This window comes from Salvia miltiorrhiza, chromosome 1 (genome assembly GCF_028751815.1).
Source record: "Salvia miltiorrhiza cultivar Shanhuang (shh) chromosome 1, IMPLAD_Smil_shh, whole genome shotgun sequence".
Lineage (NCBI taxonomy): Eukaryota > Viridiplantae > Streptophyta > Magnoliopsida > Lamiales > Lamiaceae > Salvia > Salvia miltiorrhiza.
The window spans coordinates 70,654,227-70,677,429 of NC_080387.1; the positions used below are offsets into that span (position 1 = coordinate 70,654,227).

The 23,203-nt window shown below is 32.1% G+C and overlaps 2 protein-coding genes across 2 annotated transcripts; one reads left to right on the forward strand and one right to left on the reverse strand.

Moving 5' to 3' along the window:
• Positions 1 to 6,117: 6,117 nt before the first annotated feature.
• Positions 6,118 to 7,421, forward strand: LOC131005673 (transcription factor DIVARICATA-like). Its single transcript, XM_057932703.1, has 2 exons — positions 6,118 to 6,845; positions 6,931 to 7,421. Exons 1-2 carry the CDS (start codon positions 6,499 to 6,501, stop codon positions 7,298 to 7,300), a joined length of 717 nt encoding a protein of 238 aa, XP_057788686.1. The 5' UTR covers positions 6,118 to 6,498; the 3' UTR covers positions 7,301 to 7,421.
• Positions 7,422 to 18,163: 10,742 nt separating this feature from the next.
• On the reverse strand, positions 18,164 to 22,741 carry LOC131005674 (coronatine-insensitive protein 1). The gene is made up of 3 exons (XM_057932705.1): positions 21,855 to 22,741; positions 20,178 to 20,685; positions 18,164 to 19,156 (listed from the first exon to the last, which is right to left on the reverse strand). Exons 1-3 carry the CDS (start codon positions 22,379 to 22,381, stop codon positions 18,395 to 18,397), a joined length of 1,797 nt encoding a protein of 598 aa, XP_057788688.1. The 5' UTR covers positions 22,382 to 22,741; the 3' UTR covers positions 18,164 to 18,394.
• Positions 22,742 to 23,203: the final 462 nt, after the last annotated feature.

Genomic DNA, 23,203 nt, shown 5'->3' on the forward strand with positions numbered 1-23,203 from the left:
AAAGGATGTGAAGTGAAGCACCAAAAGAGAGTCCAAACCCACCAATGATCACACGTACTCCCCTAGCGCGGCTGCGCGGCAAGAGACTGAGAGAGAGAGAATGAGAGAGAAAGTTGGCAGCACCTTTGTACACGAATTTTTTCGACTCAAAATCAAATTTTTGAGTCACCACAGCCGTTTCCTAATTCCTATACATCACGGAGACAGAATTTTGTTTAAAATTCTAAAGTTAAATTTTAGGAGTAAATAGGAAACGGCTGTGGTCTCATAATTTAACTATTTCATATTTAAAGAGAAAATTTTTGTGGAGGAAAAAATATTAGTCAACTACTCATTATATAACTATGAAATAGTTAAATTAAAATCCTAATAATTTTGGTGAATTTCTCATAATTATAATATATTATGCCACGCTATTGTTTGTTTCTAGTGAATATTGATCATTAATTTATAGCAAAAAATACCGTGATTAAACAGTGTTATTTTAGTCAGTTAGCAATCAGAATGGTAAGTAAATAAAACATAGAGACCTTACTACTATTATTCGTGCATTGCTACCCTTAATTGGTTTAGTTTAGTTTAGTTTTAAGATATTTGTGAGAATGTGATTTTTCATATTATTTTTCTCAATCGATTTTTCATATCTTTGTGATATTAGGATTCATGGTAATATATTTTTGTAATTTACATCCCAATAGTGGATTATTTGGCCCCGAGGCATTCACAAGTTATACTTTATAAATTATAAAAGAAAAAAAATATATATCTCTGGTGTTCGTTTTATAACATTTATGCTCCTATTGTGTTCTTGGTATTATCTTCTAAACATTTTTTGACGATATCCATTGGTGCAACAACCACTTTCATATAATAAGGATATAAATAATATAATATGCAAATAAATTTTTACAAAATAAAGCTTTGTTTAATTATGATAAATTTATAGCAATAATCACAACCAATTAGTTTTGAGTAAGTCATAGTAATAAAAAAAAATACGAAATTAAACCACCGTACAAATTTAAGGATGACCTGCATATTGAACCCCCTCGAATGCTAGCTAAAAATATTGACCTCAATTGGACATTTTTGGTTAATTCGTATATTTTTCTTTTTGGTTAATTCGTATACTAGCTGGAAACAATATTGACCTAAAAATATTGACCTCAATTGGACATCTTTACAACCCAAAAGAAAAGGGGACATGTATCAACAACACCTTTTCTTTTCTTTTTCTATAATGTGCAGAATACGTTATTCAAAATTATTTACCATAACTTTATTTGAATCAACTTGTTAAAGAATAACTTTAATTAAGGGGGGAGTTTAAAGAGTAACTTTGAATTCAAGATTTGGGAAATCTTCAAAATTATAGTTGCTGGACTTTGAGTAAAAAATTTGTTGGCTTTATTTTATTTTCACTTTTGAGTCCTTTAAATTTGAGAAGCCCAAACATAACTAGTTAGGGTCGTTCGGTGTGAAAGATCAGATAGAATTGGATTAGATTAATTTTATAATATCTTGTTCGGTTGGGTTGATAGTACGGCATGTGATTCAGTTTTGGAACAATGTCACATAAGAATAGTCTTGACTTATGAGTTTTGGCTTATCCCCTGTGATAAAATTAATCTCGGGTCAACTCAATCTCAGGCTAATTTAATCTCGGCAACCAAACACCCTAATTAGACTAAAACAATCGTTCTCCTAGTTTACATTTATCTTTGGATATTTTTATAAATCTAATTTGACAATTTTTAGAAAAGTATCTAAAAAAAGAGAGAAGATTGGTAGAAGTATAGATAAAAATTTAAAAGAGAAGAGAGATAAACATGTATGATACAATTAATAGTCAGGAGAAAGAAAGTTCGAAAAAATAATCTTTATATATATAAAGAGCAAAGTAAATGTAAATAATTTTAATTGCAAGGATATAATTGGAATTGAGTGACAAAAATTAAAACCAATTTTAACCGCTGATTCCATTTCCCAATAAAACGGCATTACTATTTATCTTTTGCTTTTCAAATGATATAAGCATAACTTATTATTTTTATTTAATTAAAATATAAGTTTGTTAATTAATCAACTTGTATTTTTAGGGTCGCCAGTTACATTTTTTTAATAACAAAATTGATTAGTACTCCCTCCGTCCCACTAGACTTGGCACTTTTGAGTTGGGCACCGAGATTAAGAATAAAGGGAGGAGAGTGTAAAGTTGGTAGGGTCCACTTATTTTATGTGAGTAGAGAAAGTAGGGACCACATGCTATTTTAGGAAAGTGCCAATTCTAGTGGGACAAACAAAAAAGGCAAGTGTGTCAAGTCTAGTGTGACGGAGGGAGTATATCTTTAAACAAACTCAACAAATTTAATATTGCCAATATTAATATAATTGACTCTTTTAAACAATAATATTAAATAATTGAACTTTTAAAGTGTTGTCAATTACTACCTCTCAAAACAAATTGAACTAATTAATAGTAAATGAATTTTTACTGAACTAATTCAATCTGAATAAATATCAATTTCAAAGATATAAATGAAAATTTTGAAAAAAAATACCACTACTCTAATTGTCTAATACAGTAACACCAACTACCGAAAATATTAAAAAAGAAACTGATTTTTTAAATTTATTTGAAAGAAAAATTTATTTCTATCCATTTTTTGGATGTTATTTAAGTTTTGTGCTTCTTAAAATTCATTTTTTTAAATTATAATATTTTAATTTTTTAAATTGTGTGTGTGTGTGTGTATATATATATATTTGAAAAATAACTGGATTGTGTAATTTTAATTTGTTTTCTTTATTATTTACACAAAACATGTCTTATTTTTTTTTGTGGTTTCATCTTAGATAATATATATATATATATATATATATATGTTATTTTTTTATTTAAATTACATTGGTTATATTAAAATATTAGATCACTTTGCAAAAAATAAATTTGATATCAATATTTAATTTCATTAGTTTATATTAATATTATAAAACATATATATGCACATTTTGCGCAAGTCTAAAATCATATTCACCGCGCATAGCGCGGGAGGTACACTAGTTGAAAGAAGAAGAGAGAAAATTTACCCGAAAAAAATAATCGTCCCAAGCTGTGTTTTTCATCATTTCATGTATTATAACACATTCAATTAAACTTGAGCTATTGTTCCTTGTGGGCTCTTGATTAATTTATTTAGATGATTGGGCTTTAGGGAATATAAGAGATAATAAAATGGGCTTCTTTTATGAGTTTGATAAAGAATTGGACAGATTTTGTTGGGCATTGAGTGGCCTACATGAGCTAAGTATGGTACAAATGTTAGTTAATTAAACAAGTAACTTCTATTAAACTTTTTAATCAGCTCAATATATTTTGAATAATTCAGTTTTACACCATAATGTTTTTATTAAAATCCAGAAGTCCTCATTTGTTTGGAGAGCACAATGAACACCAGAAGATATTTATGATATTCTGATTATGGTGAGAGCTAATCTCTTAATTGGTGTTTTCAATGGATATTTATGATGTACATGCAATGTTCGATTTCACTGTGTTCGACTGAGAATTTTTCTATATGAGTAATAATTAATGATATTTAAATTTATAATAACCTTTTCAAAATAAGCTTCCTAACTGTTACTTAAACATAGTGACACATGATTCTGCCTTTTCAAAAAGAATTGTACATCATTGAGATTTGATAACTTTTTTATGTACCAAAGCACACAAGAGCCCACCACCATTTAAAAAAAATAAATAAGTCACCATTTTTCTTTGCTTTATGTGGCTTCTTTCCACTTGAAAATGTGCCAAGTTTCTAACAAGATAAAAACAAAGGTCCAAATTGAAGAAAATGCTTATTTTATTTTTAATATGTTTTCAATATTGCCAGTCAAATCATTTTCTGTTGAGCAATAGAACTTGTCTCAGATATTTTTCTTTTTCCCTCCCTCTCTGATTACACTAAAAATCCAAGAAGACTAATTATTGCAGAAACTTTATCTTTTCTGTAAAATCAGCTACATGCATTATTACTATTCTGTTAAATGAAATTAATCATCATTGATATTTTTCAATTCTATATACATCATTTCTTAAATGTAATATGGTATGTGTTTCAAAAAAAAAAAAAAAATTGGTGATTTACTACACATACCACAAACAGGATAACTGATGAGCAAATTAGTTGAGTTTGAGCAAAAACTCCACTACTTTTTTTTTAAAATTATTTTTGTTTCTTAAGAAATTTACTTCCAGAATAAGACTATTCCAATTGTTTCCAAAATAAGATCATTCATTTTGTCTTGGTGACTAGATACCCTAAAATTCCGCAATCGAACAAAAACGTCAATTCTCACATAATATTATTCATATGAATAATGAAAAGAGCAAATCGTGTTCTCATGAATGATGAATCATAGCATTTCTTTTAATCATAGAAGTAAGTAATACATATAATATAAACACCAATTTGTGTCCTAACATTTGTACTTTTCAATGAAAATATTACAATCTTAAAATATTTAGTACTCCCTCCGTCCCGGTCCAATAATCTCATTTCATTTGGACACAGAGATTAAGAAACTTGTTTAATTTTTTAGTGTAAAAGTGACTAAAGGTGTGTAGGACCACATTGTTTATATTGTAAAATCAATACCAAAAATAAAAATGGGACTATTGGAGTGGAACGTCTCGAAAAGGAAAATGGGACTATTGAAGTGAGACGGAGGGAATAATTATTTACCCAATCTTTCAATTTTTTAAGAAATGCAAACCAACTTAAATTTGCAATCGTCGACTATTGCTAATTGCTGGAATATAATGTGTAAATACGTACATATTTAAATAGTATTTTAACTTAGGTGGAATTTTTTTTTTTGCTCCGTGATGCTTTGAGTCTGAAAATTTGAAATATTGAAAAAACCAAGACACTGAAAAACAAACCATTAATTCTTTCTCTCCCTACCTTCTGAAACCATTATTCATTCACAAAATATATTATCCTAATATAAAAATAATATCAAGTACAGATAAAAATATCAAATTTAAAATAAAATATAATATCTAATATTCGTATCTTCATTCAGATCTCCATCAACGACAACGAGTCCATCAGTTGATGCAATGCCAACAGTGATATTTCTGGTTAAGGTAGAATATATAGTTATGCACGAGTGAGCAATATTCTTAGGCATACCAAATTCAATTCATGATTAAAAAATGATCATCATGGCAGAATGGAATAAATTTATCACATATTATAAAGCTAGTCTTTTTCTTAAAAAATAAAGTGGATCAAACACCAAACGTCTTATCAATTAAATTGTATTTCATCGTCATAAACCTCATCTTATGCAATATGCACTGAAAAGTGAGATTCAAAATTATGTGTGCATGTGTTGACCTAGCGATAAGTGGTTAATATCCAAAGCCCGAGTTCGTGGATTCAAATCCACAGTGGTGCAATCTTTAAATATTTTTATTTACTTGTATAAGTATGTAATTTATCAAAGAGAGAGAGAGAGATTCAAAATTAACACCAAGCGTTTTATTTTATTGATAAATTTATTAGGAAAAATAGAGTGATAACAAAAAAAATAAAAAAAAAATCTTTAATTGTCTATTTTCTTTTCTCTTATTTTCTACAAAAGATAATTTATCATTTGTTATTTCTTTTTTTCACTCAAAAAATAATTAATATTATTCCTCTATTTTTGGTTTCCTTGAAAGTGAGGAGGAAAGAGAAAAAGATGAAATTCTCTTTTGTAGAAAATGGAAGAAAAATGGATGAATTTAAAATCCACAAATATTTTCTTAACCTATGACAGTTTGTCTATTATGTGTGAATAATAATAATAATAATAATAAACTACGATCGCAACAAAACTAGGATCTAGCACAATCCAAGATGGAATTTTAAATTAGAGACGATAGTATCACTTGTAAAAGTAGCGGCTGAGAGAAAATAGGGTGTCATCTTGCTATACAATTACGAAAATGAATATGAAGCATTTTTTTTTTGTTAAACCATATCCAAACAATAAATATAATATGCATATATTAATATAAAAATGGTTAAAAAGTAGCATGACAATATTGCAAAATCTTCTTTAAAACTTGGTGTGTGTGTGTGTGTGTGTTTGCTGACACAAAAAGTGGAAAAACTTGACAGCAGCCACACCAAACTTCAATCAAACCCCCATTATATAACAAACCAACCATTTGTATATATGCCCTCCTAATCTACACTGATTAATTAACACAACCCCAACTTATTAATTAAAGCATCCCACACACATGTTTTCATGTCTCCTTTTCTCTTTCTAATCCTACACTCTTTTGGATTCATTCACGGCCATGATCATTCTCAACAAAACTGATCACACCACTTTTTCCACACCTTCATAATCAATTCATCTCCTCTCCCTCTCCCTCAACTCCATAATCAAGAACTCACAAAACTGATCAAAAGTTGATTGGGTTTTGGTTGAAGAATGGAGGCGTGGCGGTGGCAGAGCAAGGCGTGGACTAAAGAAGAGAACAAGCGGTTCGAGAGCGCGCTGGCGATCTTCGACGAGAAGACTCCCAACAGATGGTTTAAGGTTGCAGAGATGATTCCTGGGAAATCTGTTTATGATGTAATAAATCAGTACAGAGAGTTAGTTGCAGATGTTAGTGATATAGAGGCAGGTTTGGTCCCCATTCCTGGCTACTTGGCTTCTTCATTTACATTGGCAGATCATGCCGATTGCGATTTTGATGTATTTAGGAAGAGGCCCAAGAATAATTGCTGCGATCAAGAACGCAAGAAAGGGGTGCCATGGACTGAGGAAGAACACAGGTGAGCTGAGCTAGACCTAGACCTAGACCTAGACCTACTAATTAATTTGATTAATTCTATGATGATGATGATGATGATAATGCAGGCGGTTCCTGCTGGGGCTGGAGAAGCACGGCAAAGGGGACTGGAGGAACATATCGAGGAACTTCGTGGTGTCGAAAACGCCGACGCAGGTGGCGAGCCACGCGCAGAAGTACTACCTGCGCCAGCTCTCGGGGGCCAAGGACAAGAGGCGCCCCAGCATCCACGACATCACCACCGTGCACCACCCCGTTATCAACGACGGCCACGGCCAGGAGCCTCTGTTGGATAAATTTGCTCGTAATATTGTTTCCACAAATGCAGCTGCTGCAGCTTCGGCTATGGAGAGCACTCCGAGGATAGTGATGGATTGGAGCCACAAGAACGAGGCGGCGGCGGCGGCTCTCGTGTGGCGCTTCTTGCCTCGACGTTGATATACTAATGTGTAGCTGTCTGAAAATGACTGTGTATGTATGTCCATCATCATCAACAACAACAAATGTTGTCTTGTGCTGTGCTGTGCTGTGCTGTATGAATTGTGCTTGTCTACTCAAATTCTATCGCTCTCTCTCTATTTAATTGTGTTTATCGCCATATCATATCATATCATATCATGCACCCATCATAACATAGTTTTTAATGAAGTTCATCGATTTAAATGTACGGTTTAAGGGGTGTATAATGAATTATAAGTTTGATTGGGCAGCAGTGAATCCCACATGTATATTGCATCTAAAATTAATAGTTAGAATAAAAATTAAAGCATTCAATTTGGCCAATATTGCTTTAAGATTGATCACATCACAAATTGTCTAGTCTGAGTGTGAATTCCACTGAAATGGAGCATCTTTTGCTTTAATCATCCTAAAAAAAAAAATGGTTTTACAGTATTTTTTTTTCTTTTGTTTTTCACATTGCTTTTTGTTGATTGGAAATCTTGTAATTTTTGTAGGGATATTGCAATCTCTTTTCACATTTATTGGTCAATGGTGGCATATTCCACATGGTGTGCAGCTTCTTATTAAAGTCTCCACAGATATCATTGTTTATTTTATTTTCATTCCGAAGCTAAGTATTAGTAAGCGTTGAAATGATTTTAAATTTTAATTGCTCCTGAATAATAATTATTTTTCTCACCATTTGTCCACGAAGGGGCGTCTAGCTTTACTAAATATGATTACTTATCATTTTACGTGAAATTGCGCCCCACATAATAAATTACGATTTTAAAATGGATTTAAATAATATATGTGTATATATCAAAAAATATACTCTATGAATGATCGGAGATTTTCTCTCTTATATAGTTATATTTGTAGATTTCACTATATAACTATTTTAGTTTAGAACTTTAAATACTTATTTTATAAAATAAAATATTCTATTTGTGTGTGTATATATATATATATATTTAAAGTATATAAAATAAGATTATGAAAGGTACGTCAAATTTTATAAGAACAAATAATATGAAAAACATATTTTAGTTACATACATACATTAGTAGTATTTAAAATAATATACGAAATAAGGAATTCAGATTGGCCAACAAATAAGACAAATTCCTTGGAACCCACTCATTCAATGAAAAGTTTAATTTTACCTAGCTAGTTTTCGGAAATTAACTCTAAAAATAGGATACTTGATTTTACAATGATTGATATAAGACGTGCATGGCCTTTAATACTCCATAAAAGTTTTGTACCACGAGCCTGCTAAATAAAATCTTTTTGTAAGAAATGAGATATCATAGTGCGAATTTTCATTTTTAATTAATGATAGTTATGCTAAATATTAGTACGATTTAAATCTGAGCAATGCCCTTGTTTTGTTGTTTTTTTTTTTTTTTTTTTTTTTGAAATATAAATACATATCATATCATATCATATCAAATCATAAAACCAATTACAAACTAAACTATACTTTAAACCAATTATTGTACTTGCTAGACTTTCCTAGGATATATAATTGGTTTCTTGTTGTATAGTATTGAATAAAAATGACCGACACAATAAAGGGGAAAAAAACTTTCACGAAAAAAGATGATAGAAAACTACTTTCACAAATAAGGAAGACGACACTCCAGCTAAAGGAGGGACATTAAAATGAGAGAAAAATATATATATAACTATAAATAAATTATTGTACCCAAAGGAAGATGGGGAAGAAGGGTTTGTGTGGACTGTGGAGTAGAACTTAGTTTTTCAGAGAGGGACAGGAATAATTAATTAAAAAATAACATGTATAGTTCGAAGTTACTCATATTTGATATGCGATTCTTTTGTAATTAATTAATGATGAAACATGACGTGGTAAAAGAGTGCATAAAATTTTCTTATAATGTAAATACATGTACCCAAAATTGTAGTAGTGGACGCTTTTATAATCACCATGATCTATTATTTCATAGTTTACTAATATGTACTCGTATTGCTACAAGTGATAAAGGGTGTTTGATGTATTTATAATATTTTAATATTTCATTTTCTTTAAATACAAGATATTTTATAAAAGATATATATCTCTTAAATTTGTATGATTATATATATATACTTCAATATCCGTCCTATTTTACTTGGCTTGTAGTCACTTTAATTCCTGTTTCAAAAATAGATAATTTTGTATCTAACTGTATAAAGGCAGGCGCAGATCCACTTGTCTTGCATGGCATGTTTTCTTTTTGAAACATTACAAAGATTCACGCAACTTGGCACTACAATCTTACTCTCTTGGATGATCGTGCCAAATAGAAATAGGTCAAGTCGACCAGGACAGAAGGAGTATTAATTTATACTATTAGGGTACTAAATTAACTTCGATTGCCTTGGTTAAATTATTTTTCAAAATTAAAATGACATTTTAGTTTTAAAATTTTATACATTTGATTTTAATACATTCTATCAAACATGATACTGATATCTTAGATTATAAAATTAGACATCTTAAGCTATCAACTTATCAAACTTTATTTCATACTATGTGACAAATATACTTTTTCGTCTCCTAAATAAGTACTTGTATTTCCTTTTTAGTATGTCCTCCAAATGAATACTTTTTTTTTTGGTAAGTGGACCTCACACAAATTACTTACAGTAAAAGTAAGATCCTCTTCTATTAATTTCTTAAAATTCTTGTAGTTCTCAAATAGGTTCTCATTTGAGGGGGCAGAGGGAGTATTACCCAATTTATATATCATATATTCATGTGCTAAATTACTAATGTTGCATTCAACACAAAATCCTTCCAAAATATCAATGATCACATATAAATCCTGCTCATCATGGCAATTTCTTGTATATATTTACTTGTTTATATAAAAATTTCCGAAACAAAAGAAAGTGATGGAAATAAAAAAGAAAATAGAAAGCGAAAGGCAAAAGTGGGAAAAAGTGGCGGCTTTTCACAGTAACTATTACTCATGTTGTTCACAACGGGAATACATGAATCTCAAATCTCATGACAAGATCACTAATACTTTTTTTCGTTTTTTATTAAGTATTCATAACCTAAAATACGAAGAATGTCATTATTATACTTTTAAATTTTAAAATAATGTGATATTTATTAGAGAACAAGAAAAATATTAAAATAGAACACTTAATAAAAATACGGAGGGAACATCTCACAACTAGTTAGTTATGAAAACTCGATGTTTTTCACCATCCTTTATTAATGACTCTTTAACTTCATATTGATATTTCACATAGTATTTAATTGCATGTACATAAAAAATAATTAAAGAAGGTGATTTCTCCCAAGCTTGTCACGCACCTTAAATCTACCTAAACATTAACTACTTGTGAATATTTTTCTCTCAAGCATGACAAAACTATCAACTTTCTGGTATTTTTATAGGAGACAACTTTTCTTCTTCTTACATAAGGAAGCACTTCTTCGAACTTTTGAGCTCTACTATACCTTTTATTTTATTTTATTTATGCATAAAAAAACTTTAGTGAAATACATACTAAGATAATACTTTTCGCCCAACTATTGGGTTTTAACATTTTTTCTTTTAATTTATATAATCTAAGACACCAAATTGATCATCATCAGTGAATCAATTCAATATTAAATGGACCACATCGAGCTCATAACCTTAAATATATGGTTGTTTATGCATCCCTATATCTTTTAGTTTCACTACAACAAAAATACCAATAAACAACAGTTCAAAACGGAGTAATGTTGTTTTTGCCCATTAAAAAAAAAGTAATATTGTTTTAGTGTACTTGCTTTATTTCATTGTTTGCCTCCATGAGTGAAGTCATATCATGTGTTTGTTCATGATAATTTTTAGGTTTAATATTTTTTTTTAAGAACAACAAGGACCCGTAGATGCATACAGTAGTTTGATCATTATAATCAAAGGGTTTTAAGACTTTCTTAAAATTTTCCGAAGATAAATTTACAAGTTTCAAAAAAAAAATACTAAAGTTGCAAATGTAAATGTCCATTGGTATATGTAATTTAATGGTTGAGGACACTTTTTAAAAAAAAAACCTGGAGGGCCGTGAGTAGGGTTGTAAATGAATCGAATAATTTTGCTCGATTCGAGATTCGATTCGAAATTGCCTGATTCGTATTCGAAATTATTCGATTCGTATTCGATAACAAATATTCGATTCGATTCGATTATTATTCAAATACTTAAATGAAATATTGATATTCGATTCGATATTCGTAGATATTCGATTCGATATATATATATATAAATATATATTTATATATTTTTTAAAAGTCAATTTAAAATCAAATAGTTGATTTATATATATATATATATATATATATATATATATATATATTATACACAGGTGAAGTCAATTATCGAGTAATTATCTTGAAGCCAGGTTGGTAATTATACACAGCTCATTCACTAAAATCAGCGCCGCACAACTCATATTGAATATACTAAAAAGTACTCCAAAACCTAAACCTAATTCACTAAAACTTAATTCAGCGCCTCCTCACTTCAGTCCTCAACCTCATTCCTCAAATCAGCGCCGCACAGCTCCCGCCTGCACCTGAACCTCGTCGCCCCACCCCGGCCGCAGATCTGCGCTTGCACCGCGCCGCCTGCACCTGAACCGCGTAGAAAATACACCTCAAGATGATGAGATTATGGTGGAAGAAAATGAGGTGGAGAAAGAAGTTTTGGATATAAATGATGATAAAGATGATAATACAATAGAAGGAGATGATGGAGAGAAAGATAAAGATGATAGTATTGATGGAGAAGATGCTAAAGATGGGACAAGCAGGAGGAGAATAATGTTTTTGATAAGAAGAAAAGGAAAAAATGTTCCAAAGCTTATGTATTTATTATTGTCCCTTTATTGTTATGTGTTTATTTGGTAAATATGTTGAATATATACCTATATTATTGAACATTTTTTTTTCCTTCAAAATTTCGAATCGAATATTTTCGAATCGAATAGTATAGAATACAAGTCGAATACTCGAATCGAATATTCGAATCGAATATTCAAAAAAAAAAATTAAGGTGCTTTCATAAGACGAATCGAATACTCGAATCGAATCGAATAATTCGAAAATAGCAACGAATCGAATAACGAATCGAATTTGGTATTCGAAATCGAATCGAATCACGAATCGAATATTAGTATCATTTCACGAATACGAATCGAATATGGTGATATTCGCTTCGATTCGATTCGATTACAACCCTAGCCGTGAGTACGTACATTTCCCATGCAAATTAACAATTGTTGAAAACAATTATATATAAATAATAGGGTTAATTAGTATAGTTTATAACCTGAATTTCCACGAATTCAATTTATAGTCTCAACTTTAGCTTAAACCGTTTCATTTTTTTATTTTTTAAACTAAACTATTTTCCACAAAATGGAACAATTTTACTCTAAATAAAAAGGGGGATTAGCTTCAATAATGTTAAATAAAAAGGGAGAAACAGAAACCCTGGCTCTAAAATGCTAAATATTGAATTTGAATCTAAAATAAAGCCCTAATGTTTAATAATTTAATAATTAATTATTTTAAAATATACTATATTATAATAATTATTAATTCGGGCGGGTTCGGTTTAAAAATCAAACCGTTTTTTTCAAACCGAACCCAAATAAAAAATTGGCGGTTTGAAAATTTTTAAATCGAACCGCACCGTTTTATCTATAAAAATCGAACCAAACCGTCCAATTTGGTTTGGTTTGGTTCGGTTCGGTTTTACTTAGCCCTATATAAGCTACCTACAGTTAAACATGTTCTTTAGCATAGAATATATTAATTCTGATTTCGTGGCGTTTGATAATCTATTAATGTGTAATTTCAACATGATTATGACTATAGCTATACAATTGCTCGGGCCGTAAATTATAATTAATTCTGAACAGTGAACAGTGAACAATAATTGGTAAAATCTTACTATGCATGTACTTAGAATAATCTAAATTAAAATAGTCCTAATCAAACATATAATTAGATAAGAATAAGTACCATCTAGCTTTGAAGGAAACAATTGGCATTAGTATCTTGTTTTTTGCCTTTTTGGCAATCTATGACTATGAGCTTATGTACTACTCTTGCCGTTTTCCTTTTTCTTTTTCGTTTTTTATTTTATCCTTTTATTTTTTTCTTTTTCTTTTTATATATATATGGAAATCTACTTTAATTTCGATTAGTATATTTAAGATACGTAGTGTGAAGATATATTATTCCCGCCAGAAATACTAGAAAAACTCATCCTCACTAAACAATATATATTCCCACTATGACTCAATCGATTAAGATCATTATTTTGATCAAGTCCCCTTTTTACGTGATCACTCACACTAGCTAATTGCGAGGATTAAAATGAAATAGTGGGCAGTTTATTAAAAATAAATACGGACCATATAATTATAATAAATTATTATTATTATTATTATTATTATTATTATTATTATTGTTGTTGTTGATTTTTGTTTTTTTTAAAGGAAAGTCAATTTTTCGAGCGTTTGGCTAAGCTTGTTCTAGAAAACTTATAAGATATTTCTAGAATTTACAAGATGTAATAGTTTAAGAACTTTTAAACTATCAAAATATTTGCCTATTTAGATAATTGAACTTATAAGGTAAAAAGAGAATTGTGAGTTAGAGAGTAATGAAATTGGAAGGGGTATATGATGAAAATAACAAATCATAATATACATATTTTTGCAAATATTTGTTGTTTATAAGATTATGAAAAAATAATTAAATTGAAGTTGATGACTTTTTTTTAGAGAACTTATAAGTTGTTGGAGCTTAATTAATTTTATGATTTTGTTCATGAATTTATTTTAATATATACATTTATCAAAAACTTAAACAGCTTATAGGTTTTTTAAGAAATCATTTTATCAAATATTTGTCAAAAGTTTAAATAGCTTATAGTAGTTTATTTTAAGAAGCTTATATGTTCGACCAAACATTCTCAATATCAAGCTGGATACATTATTAATGGGTATATTTTTTTTATGGTTTGATATGAATATATATTATTAGCATTTATAATTGTAACAAAAAGTCTCTTTGATTTCCAACAAAAAGGGGAAACTTTCCAACTATTATAAACTTTAGATTTAAATTTTCGAAAAAGAATCTCCTTAAAAAAATATTCGAAAAAGAAAAACAAATGGGCTACCGGCCACCCCCTTCACAGTCCAAACAAGCTAGTCCATTTAGGTTTGCTTCTAAACAACATGCTTATAATTCTCTACCTTTTTTTATTAATGGGTTTACTGCTTAAACAGGCCGGGCCCAGCCCAAATTCGGATCAGTATTCACAGTGATTACGCAACATGTCATTTCTTGGAACTCTATTTTTTTGAAAAAAAATTGAGAATGCATGAATTCTTAAACATCATCATAGATTCGAACGTGAGACCTTTAATTTTATACATTTATCATTAACCAGCATATACATATGCGAAGCCCTAATTCTAATAATAAAGCAAACAACATACGATTTTGTAAAATATTAGTAATAAATAATAAAGCAGTAGAAATTCGAAGGATGCAGTTTTCTTTAGGAAAATTACAAAATCCAATGCCAAAATTTAAATTTTTAAAGAAATTGCTGAACTTCAAATAATATAGTGAAATTGTGTTTACCTGAATCGCGAAACGTGTTACATAGAAATATAGAATCAATCATAATGATCCAGATGTAGTTTTAACATTATAAAATAAGCATTATACCGAAGCATGTTAGGTTTTTCTAATCAGGTGCATTAAAGGATGAACAAAATACATTTTTATTATTTTTCAATTTTTTTTATATGTTTTGTGTGGTAGATAAATTTGTTTAGGTAACATTGAAAGAAAAAAAATCGAACATCCCATTTTTTCTTCAATTTACTTTAAATCATAATAACATTATCATAGGATAACGATGTAGTGATAATTTTTTAGATTTTTATTTTTTAAAAATATAAAATAAAAAAATGGTGGTGTATTAGTCTTTGTAAATGTTATTGGCGGTGTATTATTGATCCTTTTCTTTATTTACACTCATCTTATGCGTTTCCAGGGCCGTCTTTGAGGGCGGGCGAGCATGGGCGACCGCCCAGGGCCCATGATTTTCGGGGGCCCAAAATTTTTTATATCCTATTATATATACTATATTATTATAGGCCCTTTTTTTGTTATCTGCCAAAAAAAAATTTAAGGCCCTAAAAATTTACATTCCATATAAATTTTGTAGCCCAAAAAATTATATTCCCAAGTACTATCTTTTAATGTGATATGCGAAAATAAATTACCTAGTGGCCCAAGTATCTTTTAATTAAAGCAAAATTAGCGTAATTGCGTCTTTAATTCTGCCGCTGCAACGCTTCATCTCTCCCGCAGTCATAGCGATTCTTCATCTTCTTCTCCAGAATCCAGCCGTTCTCTCAAAAATCTTTTCCCAATAATTTTTGAACCGTTAGAATCATGAAGATAAATAGGAGAAATTATAGATTGTATTATCCTACAATTTTATCTTGTTCTTCAGATTTCAATCTTCAATTCCTTGCCCAAAGTAATCGCTTTCGCTTTGCAATCTCAGACTCAGTTACCTAAATTCTGAAATTCGTTGGTCCAAAATTGTAAGATTCTTTTGAAGAATCGAAGAACTCAGAAGTCAGGAAATACAAGAAAATCTTAGAGGCTTCTGAGAATCTGAATTCTGATCTGCTGAAATTCGTTGGTCCAAAATTCCAACTTTCGGTTAGTCTCTTTTTAACCTTTCTTTTGTTTTATTGTTTATTGTTTTGTAAATGCATGTATTTGTTTTATTATTTATCCAACTATCGGTTAATGCTTGTAACTTGCTTATCCAATTCCAATTTCCAACTATCTGTTAGCATATATAATCTAACATTATATTAATTATTTTTCAGATTTTGATCTCAAATAGTTTGGGAATTGGGATAATTCAAAGTGCAATAATCGTCAATCTGATATTTGATATCTCAACCATTTACCATTAATTTATCCAGGTGCCATTGTTCTTTTATTATTGTCTTATCATTGATTTTGTTTGATGATTTGAGCTATAGCCTATATCAAAGTTTTATTTTATATAATTGTTGTGGTTTGACCGATTGAGTATTAAGCATGATTCCTAAGAAACACATTAAACACATTTCTGGAAGTGAGAAAAGAAAAAAAAAAGAAAAAGATTAGAAGAACTCACTAAATCGCAAAAAGGTGATATTGATAAATTTTTTGCTAAGAGTAAAAATGATAGTGATAAAGCTGAAAATTCGCATGTGAATAATGCTGAAAAAAATGTGAATTCAAGTGTGTCGGTTGAAGTTGATGATATTTGTGAGAATAGAGATAACTTGAGCGAGCATGAAAATATTCTTAGAAATTTTAGAGGGAGCATGAAAATATTCTTAGAAATTTTAAATGGTTTAGCAATTTTATGTATTGAGAAAGATATCTTAGAAAGTCTTGAAACAAATGATATTATAGATGACTTTGCAAGTCATCAAAAGGCGAGAAGAAGTCATTTTTGTAATTACAAATACCTTTTTTCTATTGAAATGTTATTATTTGACTTAAAAAAATGTTATCTTTGTATTTTTTATAGTGTTACCTAAATAGGGCCCATTTTTATCGTTTCGCCCTGGGCCCATTTTTGATCAGAAACGGCCCTGTGCGTTTCTAAGTTCAAAGCGTTACAAAAATTAATCCACGTTACACATTTCCCAAATCCCAATCTAAAATTTCCGATCACAGATAACTTTCAAGAAAACTCCCACCAAACTTCGAGATTTCAGTCGCATTTTCTTCAAGATCGAAATATTCGAACCGCATTGTGAAAAATAAGATGCCCTGCAGGTTCCAGACGCCTAACAGATAAGATAATTAAAAGAAAAGAAGAAAAATGTAAATAGTAGTCCCTCCGTCCTCTTATATATGTCCCCAAAAAAATAGCACCCGTAAATTTAAAAAATGAAGATAAAGTAAATATTGGCAAAAAATAAATGAGAAAAAATATATAAAATAATTTATTTTCTTTTTTGAATTGGTACGCATTATAAATGAGATGTCTCCAAAAAAAAAAATTGAAACGTTATAAGCGGGACTGAGGGAGTATATATCATATACTCCTACTTAGAGCATCAACAACCCTTGGTCCCACTTCTATTGCACCCACTCCAGCAATGGTATTGCACTCACTTGGGTGCAATGAATTTTATTTTATTTTTGATATAGTTTTATTCTAGTTTTCATTTTAAATTTACAATAATTGATAAATTAAAATTTCATTGAATTCAAATTCAAATCCTACATTGATTGAATTAAAGTTGCAATACAAGAAATTAAAATCCTAAATTACTTAAATTAAAACAAACATAATATAAGTAGAAGATGAAGAAGAAAATGAGGAGAATGATGAATATTTGAGGTATTTGTTGATATATAGGTGCTATAAGAATTAAAAAAAAAAAGAAAAAAGAAAAAAAGCCAACGGATACAAAAAAAACGGATAGAAAAAAACGGCTATTGCCGATTTAATTTTTTTTTTCAATTTTCCTTTTTTTTTTTGGTTTGAAAAGGGGCGCGTGTAAACACGCCCCCTCCTTCGCTCCCACAGCAGCCTGGTGCGTTCCATCGCCCCACTCCCTTCGCACCCGGGTGCAGCAACGCCGCTGGGTGCGATAGGCCAGGTTCGATCCGGCCTTCGCACCCAGCGTTGGTGATGCTCTTATGAATTAAATGTAACGCTATACTTGGTAGTCTATACTACCAAGGATAAAACAAAGATGCCGAAGCACGTAACGCAATTAGAATGTAGAAGAAATCAAACAATTAGGTATTTACAATTTAAACAAGTGAACAACAACAGCATCATCCTGTTTTAGCGCTACAGAAGTAAGATTATTGAAGTCGCTTCTACAAGGCAAAATTTATTAGTTAAAAGTCTCTAGATAAGTTCAGAAAAGTGGAAGAAGAAGAAGAAGACAAGACATGTATGGACAAGGTAACTGAAAAAAGAAAAAAAGAAGTGAATATGCAAGCAACAAGATTCAAGGTGCCAAGGGCCTCACAGTTGATGGAAAATCTGTTCTGGGGCCGGCAAGGGACCAATAGGCGAGTATGTGTGCTGGATGCTCTTGTCTCGATGGTATCAGCTCTATGTTCCAGTTCGGCCTCACCATTGCCAGCAGATCTCGACCATTTGCAGATGCTCGATACCCCTGCACCCACAAGTACCTCAGGGCCGCCAACTGCAGGGCCGCCATTGCCAGTGCACGCTCGCTGAAGCAACACCCTCTCATTTCCAGCTTCTGCAGGCTCGGGCACCCCTTTGAGAACTCCAACAGCCCTTCATCCGACTCTCCTACGTACCCCAGAAGCATCCATCTCACGTTGCTGCTGTATTGCCCTATGTAGCTCAGTCCCACGTCGCTCAGCCCACCAGGCCGTAGATACAGCGCAAACCTCCTCAGTTTGTGGCACCCCATTAATAGGGACCGAACTCCGTTGTCAAGAGGGAGATCTGTAATTCTTTCCTCTCTGTCCAGTAAGACCAACCGAAAGTCACATAGGTTTTTCGAGTATGTTCCCATGCACTCCAGCGACGCGTTTGTGATATCGGATGCGTACACAGCTAAGTATTCCAATTCCAGACATCCTTGTGCCAGAGCCATCAGTCCTCTCTGGGAGACCACACCTTCCACATCTTCCATTTCCTGTTCATCAGCTCCACGCTCTATCCTCAGTCTTTTCATTTTCTTGCAGAATTCGCCCAGAATTTCCAATCCTCTATCTCCAATCACGTTTCTTGTCTGTTCCATATTTCTCATTAAAATCAATTTCACATGCATTAGGAAAAAACAATAACAATATTGCTATTTCAAAACATTGTATTTACTAAAAAAAATATTCTAGTCCCCGACTCGGGGAGAATTGAGAAAAACAGAAATGTTATGCTGAAACAGAAAGCACAGATTTTATCAGTGAATCCATCTTCACAAGTCATGCACTTGCTCTACAAAAGCAAAAGGCTTAAACAACTACAATCCAAGTTCAGACAAAAGGTGCATGAAAGTCGAAAGACCACAATCTGAGTTCAGTAAAAAGTAACAAAATGAAGAAATTCACAGAGAAATGTCATAAGCTGTCTTCCATGAATATTCAAAATTAATCCATTGCAAACAACAGTGCGCAGTGAAACGAAGCAACAAAAAGATCCATGGATAGCAATGGCAAGAAAAGGGCACCCAGAATAATAAATCAAGAAGGCAAACCCTGAACCTCCATCATAAGCTGTCCTTCTGAGTGGAGCTGGAAAGTTACCTTGCAATGCAAGACAAAAAAAAAGCCATGGATTTCTTTGCCTACTTATTTTCTTTCTCATGAAAGACTCCTGCCCATACAAGACATAGACTCATAACTTGTGTGTTGAAAATGATGAACTTAGTCCTGCATGATTGCAATCTGCGTATCAATCATTTCTATTTTTATTTTTTTCTCAATAATCCTATACTCATGAGGTAGCAAAAGCTCAACGTGAGCTTCTTCTCAATCAGTAAAGAACCTACTTACCAGAACGAAGATGCACAAGTGATCAGAAAGTTTACTGACGAGAAAGGTAAATGTTAATCTAGTTTCCACTGATAATACGTACCTAGAAGCCACTAAAGAGTGCAGTAAGGACAGTTATTACATGGACAATACTGATAGGCACTGCATTTTCAACAAAAATTGCATATAATCTAATGGGGCACTACTTCAAACAGACATGTCTAGCACATTTTATTAGCAATAAGGATATCTCAAATGAAAAACAAAAGCATTAAAATTTACCTCAAGAATTTCCAGGTTAGGGCATCTCTGCAGTAACTGATAATGACCTTCAGTATCCAGCAGAGCATAAAGGAGATCCAATTTTTTAAGTCTGGAAGCGACAGGATATACAATGGGCAATTCTGCTTTGCCGAGGTAAGTAAGACCCAAGCGGCACAGCCTACTAGGGAATACAACTTTGGCATACCTTTCCAATTGCTCATTAAAAACACCTTCACCAACCTGTCCAGGGGGCTCACTAAACGATCCCCCACAGAACTCTTCCAATGAAGCTGCTGCTCGGAAAAAACCTATAAGGTCTGAGACATCGCAATCACTAATTTTCATTGAGGCCAAAGACGGGCATCTTCTTGCTATCAGTTCAAGGTCTCTAGATCTGACTTTCATGAGATCAGTCATGTAGAAATTCAAACTTTCAAGAACTGTATTGTTCATTGCAAGCTCATTCAGCCATTCTCCATCATTCTCAATTATTGAGCTCTCTTCCAAAAGCAAGTTTCTCAAATTCCTACAGAGAAGAAAAAAAGTGTAGAATTAGCAAACAGAGTTTCATATTCTCAAACTAGAGTTAGCACTTGCAATCCACAATGCATAAAAGAAAATGATGTTACAGCAGTACCATTTACTTTATCCAACTTGTGCTCGGAATTCTTCAGGTGATATTAACTAATGAACCTATTGGAAAGTCATTTTGATATATCTATAATATTTGTTTACTTTTTCCTTTCTTTATATGTTGGAGCCCACTAAAAAACATGGTGGAAGTTCTTTTATACTTCCAAAACCCTTGAAACGAGACTTACAAACAAATTGTCAAGACAGACAAGAACTTGAAGTTTCTTAAGCTCCTTTCTACAGAACCATACAAAAAAATGGTGTAACCACTTTATTGTTTTCATTGACCTAACACCTTTCTGAGCACCAATAGTTAAAAAACTTTTAACCATACAAAACTGTTCCCGGTTCACTATGAAATGTTTCGATCAGATTAGTTAAAAAGACTTTTAAGGCCTCCTATGACTGTCCTATTTGCTGGGTCATATCTCATAATTAAGCTACAACATTTTGCAGAAAATAATTCCTTGCCGAGTCATTCAGTATTTCGATTCCACAAACATTGGTATGCATGAGGTGCGCAGAGTATATAAGTGGTAGAGTGGAAGTAACGACTAATGATGAAAATTTGAAATAAAATAAAATCGAAACAATGCCTGTGTCATCCTAATCAGCAAGCTTACAATTGGACCAATGAACAACTATTATTTGGTGAAAAAACAGGATAAAAGAAAATGAATATAGCGAGCTGATTCGGACATACGAACTCCAAATCGTCGCCAAATCTCATTGAAAATGAAAAGTCAAACTTATGCATCGGGAAACCACATGTATACGCCACCTACTTAGAGTTCAACCATTCAGATCCAGCAATACTGACAATCATCACCACAACAATGATAAATAACAGAAATTCAAAAAATTAATGACTCGAATAAAACTCTTCCAAGAGATCAGCGTATACAAAAAATTCAAGTGAAAAAAAACGGAATATGTCATCATATATTCATATCAATAACAGAAATTACCAAATACAGATGAAAGCATAAAACTGAAATCAATTCATAAATCACATCACATAAAAACAATAATTAACAGAAAGCAGTGTTCACGTTTTACTACCTGCAGAATTTGCCTATACGCAAAAGCCCATCGGTAGAGAAACCCGAGCACTTATCCAGTCTCAAAACTTCCAGAACCTTGCCGAGCGACGTCGCGAGAAGCTCGAGATCTGAATCCTTGACAATCATCCGCCGGAAGTGCAGCACCTTCATCCTCCCGAAAGACCTGATAATTTCCTCCACCCAGGGCGTGACGAATCCGCCCCAGTCCTCTTGAATCAGGTTGAACATGGCGGCGCGTGGCTTGCCCTTGAGCTTCAGCGACTCCAGATGGGGGAACCGGCGCGACAGCCGCTGCGGCGTGGCGGTGTAGCAGAGCGCCATGGTCACGTGCTTGCGCGTGATGGCGTCGATCTCGTACCACCGCTTGCACACCAGCGACACCGCGTCCCGGTCGCGCGGGTCCTGCACGTACGGGATCACGCACTCCCATACGGTGTCGTACGCGCCGCTGCTACTTCCGCTGCTGCTGACTCCGCAGCTCCGGCTGCTGAAACCGTTCGGTCTCTTCGATTTCCTCTCATCCATTCCTCGCAATTACTCTCGTCTACAAATTAAGCATCGCAAAAAAACACAATAAACGAATAAGAGAATGGTTTGGCTGTGAAAAGCTGTGAGATTGATGAATTCGGAGACTGATCGAAGAGAAAATAATGAGATAAACGAAGGCTGGATCCTAGGGTGGGGTAGGCGGGGGGGGGGGGTCAGGAGTAGGGTAGGGGTGGTTTTGGGAGTGATTGTGGTGTTGATGGAGGGCAATGGGGAGATGGCTTTGAGTTTCTGTGCGGCTGAAGAAATGGGTGAGAGGGTTGAGGAGAGGACAAAAGAGGCGAAAGGTAACCAATTGGGGGAAGCGGACGTCAGCCTCACCCCAATCTCATTATAGACTATATATATGCTATGTATATGTGTGTGTTTTTCACTGGTGCATCACTTTTTGTGTCCAATATTCAATTTCAATTAATTCATTCCACAAAATTCTTTGCAGTTATAAATTTAGTTAAACAAAATTCTAAAACTATCAGTGACCATCTCGCTCACTTCAATTTTTTTTAATGTTTAATTAATTAAAATTTTCCCCCATAATTAATATCTATACTATATTAAAAAAGTCAATATTTAATTTCAAAATGATTTTAAAATTGAAGGTTTATTTATAGATTATATTTTTTCTTTTTATTTCTTTTTTCTTTATCATCTTATTTTTTTATTTTATTTCTTACTAAAATTACGACAAGAGGTTTAATTTGATATATTTTATGTAAATATTTGAGTTAATATATAAAAATTTTATTTATTTAAATATTGAAGTTTTAAAAAGTTCACTATCTTTTCTCATCTTCTTTTAAT